Below are 9,945 nucleotides of genomic sequence, written 5' to 3'. Positions count from 1 at the left end.
CCTCCATCTTGGATCTGGGGGACTTACCCTTTCTTCATTTTCTCTTATGTTAGCCTGAAGGCTCACCTCTCTAGGGGAAGGTCTGGGTCACTTATAGAGTCCTGGTTTGCGGGACTTTTAATGCTAAAATGGGGACAGTTCTGAGAAAACTAGAATGATCAGTCACCTTAGTGGCATTCTCCCCCCAAACCTCCCGTGGGACCTGCAGGCAGGCCCCACACACATAACTCTTATGCCCCCTATCTCCTGTGCCCCTGTGCTCCGGGAAAGACCCCATTATTTTGTTTCCTGTTGTGTTTCAGACCAAGCTCCCATGCGTTCTGAGGTGCCATACCCCCCAACCCCCACCCCAGGCCCTTGGTCCCTCCCTCCTCGGGTCCCACGAGCTCCTGTTCACCCGACCTCTCCACCCGGGGGTGGCAGACACGCTGACCCCATTCCAGTTGATGCATGAGGCCCCAGAGCACCCCTGAACTCAGGGCCAGAGGCACTTCCCCAGACAGAGCAGGGAAAATGCAACATGGGGCTGCCGCCTCCGAGCGGGGACCCAGGCGACTATCCCCAGACCCTTAGAGCCCCGCCCACCCCAGAGTCTCCCACCCCGAGCGTCACAGGCTCACACTCTCTTCATGTAAACATCTTAATAACATCTTTAATGCTCTCACATGAGTGTGCTGGGAGTTAGATTACAGCTGCTGTGTATCCTAAAGCGCCCACAGCCCTCCAGTGCTTCAAGTGATCACTATTTATATCATCCAGAGGAGAGAATACACCCAGAGCCTTCCCCATGGGGGCCGCCTAGGCCCGCACATCCTGGCACCTGGAATCTGCCCAATGAAAGATTTGTCCATGCTGCCCCCGCGTCCCCTCCAACCAGTGGAGGTCAGCGGAGGTCAGCAGAGGTGGCGAGAGGGCCCAGGGGCATGCTTCTGTGTGTGTCTGGATGTACGGTACACCCAGTGGAGAAAAAGTGCCCAGCTCCTGGGGTCTGGCTTGGCGCAATGCCTTTCCCGGATGCCCCAGACTGGCAGAATTCCTGAGGGGTATGGGATGGGTGGACAATGGGTGGGTGGCAGTATGATCAAAAAACAGGCTAGCTTTCTTCGATCTGTTTTCCAAGAGGCGATTCCCACCCCGTTTCAGGCAGTCAGAACATCCCCCACTAGCCCACAGCCTGTGACCACGGCTCTCAGACTAACAGCCCCTCCCCCCAGCCCCAGTTCCCCAATATACAGCAAGACAGGGAACCACTTGCAGAAGCAGGGCCCCTGGCTTTTCGAGCCCAGGGAAGAGATGTGGGGGGCAGCTGCACCCTCACCTTCTTCTTCCCTCTCCCTTCAGTCCCTGACACTGAAGGCAGAGCTGGCCTACCCCATGCTCCACACACCCTCGGGTGTTGGGTGACTTGAGGGCGGAGCCGATGCACAGGGTCTGCATCCTGCCCCCCCCCCCCCCCGCAGTACTGGGACCGGCACACGTCTGTGCATGGGCACGGTCACGCACATGCATGAGCCCTTTCAGCGGGACTGGGCACTGCCTCTGTGCCCCCACTTCCACTCCCATTCCCCTACTTCCCTTCCCCCCGGGCTTCCATCCTTGTTTGGGCCCAGCCAACAGCAGGCTGCCGGGAAGGGGTGACTGGGAGACCTCGTGGACACTCTGCACATGGACCTTCTTTGGGGATGAGTAGCCCTCCCCCTGGCACCCTCGCCCACCGGGCAGTTTCAGCTCCGTCCCAGGGTGCCACCGCACTGCCCCAGAGACCTGGGTGACCACCTCTCCCACCCCCGAGGAGGCTTCAGACTCCAAAGACGGGTCTCTCCCTATACTCCTCCCCTCCCCTCCCAAGTCTCCCCCACTTCCTCCACGTGAGAGGAGCAGACCCTGATGTGGGGAGTCTGGCCAGGACACAAGGAAACCAGCAGTGGCTCTCGGCTTTCCTGACAGGGTGAATGCCCCCATGCTAGGACCCTCACATTATGGGATGTCAGTGGCCAGATGCCCGGCCTGGAGAGTCAGCAGGTGGGTCCTCGGAATTGCTGGGGCCTCAGCAGGGCAGGTCCTGAGTGTAGGCAGCTCTGTGGGTATTGAGGCAGGTGTTTTCATCACAGCTCCAGGCCTGTCCCGGGGTCATTCACGCGTGGATGGCATTGGCTACGTCGGTGAATACCAGCCGGCTGGGCCTTTGCAGTGGGCCCTGAGATGGGAGAGTGGTCTGCAGAGAGACAGTTGGGGACATCAGGGAACTTGACCAAGGCCACGCACTCTCTGGCCCAGCCGCCTCCGTCTTCACTTCCTGCTTGCACTTGGCACCAGCTGTGCCCTCTGCCTGGAGTGCTCTCCTTGCAAGCCAGCCCGGAAACTCAACCTGGCTCAGATGACTCCTCCCCCCACAACCACCCCCAGCTTGCCGGGGCAGCACTTACCCAGTGGGCCCCGGGGCTGCATTAATTATGCATGCATCATGTCTCCCAGCTGAGCAGGGTTCACCTCTGCAACCCCAGCCCCAGCACGGGGGCTGCCACAAGAGAGGCGCACAGAAAACAACGGTCAAACAGTCAGTAGTACCACGGCCTGGCAGGACCAAGGTTCTCAGCCCAATTTCTTGACTGTCCCGAAGGGCAGCCTGTCCTGATCTAGGTGACACAGGACTGGTGGCAAAACCAGGGGTCTCTGGATTTCCAACCTGGCTTTCCCTGAGTCCAGTCTCCTAATTCTGCCTCTAGTAGGGCCAGACCCCTCTCCAACACCTCCAGTAACCTATGGGGTCAAGGGAAGGAGGGAGGGCTTCACGGGTCAGGGGGAGGCCAGGCCTCCTCATGGTGCTCTGCCCTTGGGGTTTGGGGTACTGATGGCAAGTGGCACTGTAGCCAATCACTCTGGCAGAATGATCACACAGGTACCCAAACCTTTGGACACAGGAGGCGAGTTTAGCTGGACCTCCACCTGCCTGGGGTCTGTCAGTTAGGAGGACCCCATCAGTCTACTCAGAGGTTCCACTGCCCAAGTGACCCAAACCACCACCCACTCCGGACCACGGGCTGTCAAAGAGCAGAGAAACCCAGGGGCTCAGCCCCCTCCACTCCGGAAGTCCACTCCTGCCTTCCGCTTTCTGGCTAGTACATGGGGCACATGAGGAAAGAACTAGGATTGTCATTTGCAGATGAGAAGACTGAGGCTCAGAGTGGCCCATGGGCTTCCAACATCACCAGGCTATTGGGGCAAAGCCTGGCTGGATCCCAGGGCTATCCTGGCCTGGCCTTGCAGCGTGGGTCTGTGGGTGGCCCCAGAGCAATTCTACCAATTTCTAAACAAACCTGATAAAACCCATATCCCTCAACAGCTGCCACCTGACATGGCAGGCACTGTAACGCTGCATGAGGAAGAGGGCGGAAGAGGAAGGGGCGGAAGAGTCGCGAACAGGCTGCCGGCTGCGGGATGCGGAGGGAGCCTGCGCAGTGCCCACCTTGCTTTGCAGCGCCTGCGCAGAGGCGGCGTCCCGCCCGTGCTCCAGCAGCTCCTGCTCTAGCTCATCTTGTTCCTCTGTGGGGTCGAAGTTGTACATGGGCATGAGCTGGTGGCGTAGCTTCTCCAGCCTGGGGGATGGGGAGGTGCAGAGGTTGCCTGGGGCAGGGCAGGCCCTTTCCCTCCCACCCCTGTCCCCTGCTGGCTGACCAGCTGAGCCATAGCACACAACCATGTTTAGGAACCTAAGATTTCCCCTGGGATTCATAGAAGCCATTTTTGTACCAGTTCTACCTCTAAGATTGGGTGACCTGGGAGGGACAGTGACAGAGCTGTCTGCCATCTCTGGGGGTCCATGGGGACTGGTTAGGCCAGGGCCTTGTGTAAGCCACAGCCTATGGCCAGCTGGGGCGAGGGGAGGGGAGGGGAGTTGGTGGCAATTAGCTCGGGGCAGCTGGTTGGAAGTAATCCCAGCGTCCTCCTCTCCTCCCCACCCACCCCCAATCCCAGGGTCACACCTGTGTGCCCAGTGTGTAAGATTCTAGGGAGTGGGGCTCAACCTTCCTCAAGAGAAAGGGGCCACCCTCCACCCTGAGTAAGCGGAAGAGGTCCTGACTCCCTGCCCAGGGATAGGGGTGATGCGGGGGAGGGCTCTCCTTTCCCTCCTACATCGCCTGGGGCCCAGCACCACTCATACGCTGGAGTTCCAGGAGGCAGCTGGGGCCTTACCTCTTCTTCTTCCTGATGTACAAAACCTGCAAGAGAAGGAGCAGCATCAAATGGCCAGGAAGAGAGGCCCTGATTAACACAGTAGTCCCTTGGGACAGGGCACAAGCTGAGACTGATGAATGGGAGACTGTGGGTCCCCAAGTCCTAGGGACCCCATCCCAGGGACATATACATCCTGCATTTGTGCCTTCCTTTGAGATGTATTAGATTTTTAAAAATTATTATTATTTTTTTAGTGAGAGAAAGGCTGGGGAGGGAGTAGAGACAGGAAGGGAGAGAGATGAGAAGCATCCACTCATAGTTGCACTTTAGTTGTGCATTGATTACTTCACATATGTGACTTGACTGGGGGACTTCAGCTGAGCCAGTGATCCCTTGCTCAAGCCAGCAATCTTAGGTTCAAGCCAGTGACCCTAGGCTTCAAGCCAATGACCTTGGGCTCAAGCCGGCGACACTGCTCAAGCCGGTGAGCCTGCACTCAAGCCGGCGACACTGTGCTCAAGCTGGTGAGCCTGCACTCAAGCCGGCGACACTGTGCTCAAGCTGGTGAGCCTGCACTAAGCCTGCACTCAAGCCGGTGGAGGTGTATCAGATTCTGACAATGCCCTTGAGGTGCCCAGCCTGGGAAGACCACATAGTCAAGTCTGGCCTGGGTGCTTGTGGCTCTACCTCTGCCCATTACTGACGGAGGCCCCAGGCACTTAGCACTTGCCTGGGACTCCTCTTCAGCACACTCCTCCTCTCAACTCTCCCAAAGTCCAAAGACATAAATGGGCAAAAAGAACAGGAGACAGGCAGTGGTTCTAGGCAAGGCTCTGGGCTGGGTTCCTGGGATTTCCAAGGGAGTCGGGTGGTCCTCAGTTGACAGAGGATGGGAAGAGGGCCTGAGACCCTTATACCCACCCAGATTATACTCCAGTACTCTGATGCTGGAGGAATGGAAGAAGGCTCCTGGGTCCTAAACCCCATTGTACAGCCTTGAAGATAAAGGCCTACACAGCCTGAGAGAACATCCAAGACCTGAGAGCTCTGGGCTGGAGCAAAAAGTCTTGGCACAAAGCACTGAAAAGAGGGAGGCAGGAAGTGACCACCGGGAAGGCACTCCAGGGACCTTTGCCACCACCTTGCTGTTCCCTAAGCTGGCTGTTTCTGACCACCAGGAGCATAATCTTCTGCCTCAGGGATAGCCACGTCTCTAGAGTCTGTCCCAAACCCTCTGTGGCTCTACACCCTTTGGGGCCCATTCATAGCTTGAATCTGGTTTGGTTTCTAGCCTGGTCTGGAGTTCCTTCTGCTGCTCGCTCCTGGGTGGCCCCAAAGGCCTAAGAAAACCCAAGTGCCCCTTGCACCTCCTAATCCCCCGGGGGGGGGGTCACATGTGCGTGGTGCCGTTTCCTCTTCTGTGCGTCAATGAAACAGGAGGTCCAGGTCTCTGGCCCAGCCCTAGCACCCTATACGCCATGGGTCCCCAAACTACGGCCCGCGGGCCACATGCGGCCCCCTGAGGCCATTTATCTGGCACCCGCCGCACTTCCGAAAGGGGCACCTCTTTCATTGGTGGTCAGTGAGAGGAGCACATTGACCATCTCATTAGCCAAAAGCAGGTCCATAGTTCCCATTGAAATACTGGTCAGTTTATTGATTTAAATTTACTTGTTCTTTATTTTAAATATTGTATTTGTTCCTGTTTTTTTTGTTTGTTTGTTTGTTTTTGTTTTTTTTGTTTTTTTACTTTAAAATAAGATATGTGCAGTATGCATAGGGATTTGTTCATAGTTTTTTTTATAGTCCAGCCCTCCAACGGTCTGAGGGACAGTGAACTGGCCCCCTGTGTAAAAAGTTTGGGGACCCTTGCTATACGCTCTACCTCTCAGCCCTGCCCCACACCTTCCTCCTGGCCCTGTGGCCCTGTGATACAGAAGGATCTCCAAGAGAGGCCAGAACCTTATCTCCATGCCTTTCCCCTGCTGTCTCCTCTGCTCCAACTCCTGATACCTCCCCTGCCACATACTTCCCCTCCCCTCAGTGTCCAGCAGTAGCCCCACCTCCTCTAGGAAGCCCATCACCACCGTTTCTCCTGTGTGAGACACACAGCCTGGCACTGATTTGCTCTTCCTTGTACCCAGCATGGCCCAGCTGGGGCTGGCATGAGGGGACAGGAAGCGGCACTTGGCACCTGCCCCCTGGCGCCCAGGAGCGGCTTCCTTCCCTCCAGTGTCTTTGCCCCATAACCTCCCTCCCTCTCTGCGTTTGGCAAGAGGGCCGGTCACTCTGGCCCCTCAAATGTTCCTCCAGAACCTAGAGTAAGGGAGTCCTCCCAAGTTCCTGGGGGGAAAACCTTTCGTGGAGGATGACAAGGGCAGATTCTAGGCCCTGCTTGGCCCCTGAGGGTCGGGTGTCTCAGTCTGTTAAACCACCGCAGGGGTTCCCAGGGAAACACTGGCATCCTGCCCCGCCCTGCCCTGGGAGACTGCGCAGGCCCTGGCCTCCCTCTGTGTGGCATCCTGGCCCTGCTTGCTGGCCAGCCGTTACTCTCTGGCACTGATCCGGAGCCCGTGGGGCCCATATGGTGACTCTGGTTTAACAGCAGCTCCAACCAGGCTATGGATGGACCATCCACAGCCCGTTTGTAAGAGCAACATGTTCCTGAGCTAAGGCCAGCCATCAGAGCCTGCGAGGGGCAATAGGCAGAATGCCACTATTGCCAGACCCGCTGGGGGACCACAGGAGCACCCACACACTTCCTGGTCTCAGCCTGCACAATCTCTAGTGATCCCTCAGTGACATTCTGAGGGTCCATGTATCATCGAGCAGAAAAACTCCTTTCTTCAGGTGTGGACACCAGATCTGGAAGGATCCTATTCTCTAGCAGGGGACACCTGCAGCCCTTGTCTTGTTGTCTTTCCAACTCTGCCTTTCTTGTGACACTGGGCCTAGGCCTCCACATTGAGGTCTTAGCTCTAATGTTGCCTCCTCAGTTGTCCCTCACCAGCCAGCCTAGAAAGTCTCCCCACCCCATCCAATTCCCCAGCCCAGTCCCTATGGGCTTCTGTTGGCACCTTGGTTTTATGTCTTTCACTCCACGTAAGAACCACAGGGCAGGACCTTGTCTCCCTAGTGCATAGGATCCTGAAGGCTTGTCCTAGGGCAGATGCCCATTAAAGAACTCTCAAGTGAATGAATGAATGAACACGGCCAATGGTCTGCCATTCCCAGACTCCACAGCTGATGATTTATCCCAGCAACCTCTGGCCCTTACTCCTAATGAATCCCCACACTGGTCTGCCTCACTATTCTGCTTGCTGCTCATAGAAACTTCTGCCTGCCTTCAAACTTGTGCCCACCAGGAATCTCCACCTGGAAAACACCCTCCTCCCCAACTCCTATGTGGCCTTCATGCCCCAACTCAAAACACAATGTATCTCTCAGAATCTTCTCTGGCTCTTCCAACTGGAGGCAGCCTCTGGTCTCTGGGCCCCAGTGGACAAATCCTTGGGGAAGGGGAGGATTATATTATCATTAACAGACAACAGTCTTTGATTAGAATCTCTAAAATCTAAACACTGACCACCCACCTCCACCCGAAGGCCCCAGCCGGCCCCAGCTCTCACCATAGCCACAGCCAGGCCAATCACCGTGATGATCCCGAAGGACAGAAGCATGGTGCCCACGCCGGCTGTGCTACTACCCACATCAGGCATTCTGGTATCATTAAAGCTGGTAGCTTCTGGGCTGAGGGTGGAGGTCTCCGAGGCTGGCCCATCTGTGGCAGGCTCGAGGTTAGGCTCAGAGGTGGGCGGGCGGGTGCTGAGCCAGCCCCTAGCAGACAGGATCCTGGAGTTCATGCTGATGCTGAGAGACTGTCGATGGTCAGTCAACCTGCCCACTCACTTCCGACATCAGGAGTGTCCCAGCCCGTGGCCCTGCTATCCATTCAGGTGGCCACCTCCTTGGACCAAGGGAGCTCCCTGCTTCCCTGGATTCTAGAAAGGAGAAAGGAAAATATATGAAGCTGAGGATGGGACCCGGTGGTGAAACAAAGCCCCCTCTGTGCTGAAGGTACTAGGGAAATACAAGCTGGAGAGCAAGGGCAAGTTCAGGGGACATCGGGACACGTGCTTTATATATCTACAGTTGCCATGTGGATCTAGGAGCGTGAAAATGAGGCCTGACCCTCTTTGTGGGTAAGATGACCATAGTGAGCATACTTGGAAGGCGTGAAAGGTAGTGGGGAGGTTTGAAAGAAAGAGTGTCTCTGCTGCATAATATCCTACCCCACCCCCTTCCTCTCCACATTCTCCACCTCCTCTCTCCCTGTCCCCTACATTCCTCAACTTCTCCTGTTTGGAGAAAAAAAAAATAATGTAGCTTTTTCCTTTTCTGGAGGGAAACACTTGCCCAAGAGTCAGACAGGCCTGTCTTTGAATTCTAGCTCAGCCACTTATCTGGAGTGATTCTAGGCACGTCACTCCACCTCTCTATGTCTGTTTCTCTGAATCTAAGGTGGAGATTTTGAGAATACCTCCCTCACAGGTTCAAAGGGTCACTGAAATATCAGAATGAACCAGTCCCTAGAAAAAACTGAGCTCAGCACAACCCTCGTCCATGGTAAGCACCCAGTAAATATTAAATCTTCTTCCCCTGGCCAACACACTTGGGAAAAGGGAGTCACAGAAGCCCCAGCACCCAGTGGTCTAGGCTGTGCTTGGAATGGGGGCGGGGACAGGTATGTGGAGACCAGAAGACAGGAGAGAAAGGCTAAGGACAGGCCAGCTGGCAGGGCTTCTCTGCAGGCTCTTGGGGTCACTGGAGCCCTCTACAGGGGAGCTAGTGGCTGCCAGGGACAGGGAGAACAGCAAGGGGAGCGAATCTTCTGGGAAAGGGGTGGCACTTTCATTCGCTCTGAGGCGCCTTCTCTGCCTCATCCTCCTCCCTTGAGAGCAGAGGGTGGGAGGGGTGTCCAGCCCTGGATGTGGCTTAGGTTTCCCCAGGGCAGAGGGCCTGGGTAAGGCAGGGTGGGAAGGGGTCCCAGCCAAGCTGCTGGGCACCCTAGGGAGAGGAGAAATATAAGGTACACATGCCTTCCTGTGCCTGCTCATGGGTATATATGTGGGGTGCCTCCCAGAGCAGGTGCATGGGTGCGTGTGAGGTCCCTCCCGCTAGGCTGGGAAGGTCAGGAGTCCCAGGTTCTTTCTTGGCTCTGCCACTGGCCCCAGGAGTGACCTTGAACCAGACCCTTAACTCATGCTCTGGGGCTCTTTTACTTCTGTCTCCAGAAGGAGAGAAAAGGCCCTTGTTCATTACTGTCCAGGACTGCCTCAGAGTCCAAAGGGCAAGAAAAGGAAACCGGGATGAAAGGAGTCGGCCCCCGGGACCTCCGAGAACCTGCATACCATTCTCCCCCAGGTTCCTCCATCCTCCCTGACCCAATCCCCATCCCTGCCTCCGCGATCCTGATTCCTCCATTCTTGCACAGAAGAGGCGACCTCAGCACTTACTTAATCCTCTCCGGAACGCAGAGCTCAGCCTGGGGTGGTGGCGAGAGGCAGGAGGACCGGACGGGGGGGAACACCCCCGGCCCGAGGTGACGGACGATGGGGCCGAGTCAAGGTCCACCTCCCTGTACGCTCTGAGCCCGGGCTGGGCCCACTCCGCCGCACCACCCGCAATCGCGATCGTCGGCTCTGCCAGCCTGGCCGGGACAAGCAGGGCCGGGACCCACCGAGGTGGTGGGGCGGAGGCGAGCAGCTC

General features: G+C 56.7%; 1 protein-coding gene across 1 annotated transcript; it reads right to left on the bottom strand.

Annotated features, from left to right (window-relative positions):
- Window positions 1–632: 632 nt before the first annotated feature.
- Window positions 633–9,945, bottom strand: C10H3orf18 (chromosome 10 C3orf18 homolog). Its single transcript, XM_066350601.1, has 5 exons — window positions 9,693–9,945; window positions 7,806–8,177; window positions 4,195–4,220; window positions 3,467–3,596; window positions 633–2,215 (listed from the first exon to the last, which is right to left on the bottom strand). The coding sequence occupies exons 2-5, from the start codon at window positions 8,037–8,039 to the stop codon at window positions 2,135–2,137; spliced, it is 471 nt and encodes a 156-aa protein (XP_066206698.1). The 5' UTR covers window positions 8,040–8,177; window positions 9,693–9,945; the 3' UTR covers window positions 633–2,134.

Source organism: Saccopteryx leptura, chromosome 10 (assembly GCF_036850995.1).
Source record: "Saccopteryx leptura isolate mSacLep1 chromosome 10, mSacLep1_pri_phased_curated, whole genome shotgun sequence".
NCBI classification, from domain to species: Eukaryota; Metazoa; Chordata; class Mammalia; order Chiroptera; family Emballonuridae; genus Saccopteryx; species Saccopteryx leptura.
Note: the sequence above shows the minus strand (reverse complement) of the source record. Positions and strands in the feature narration are given on the sequence as shown.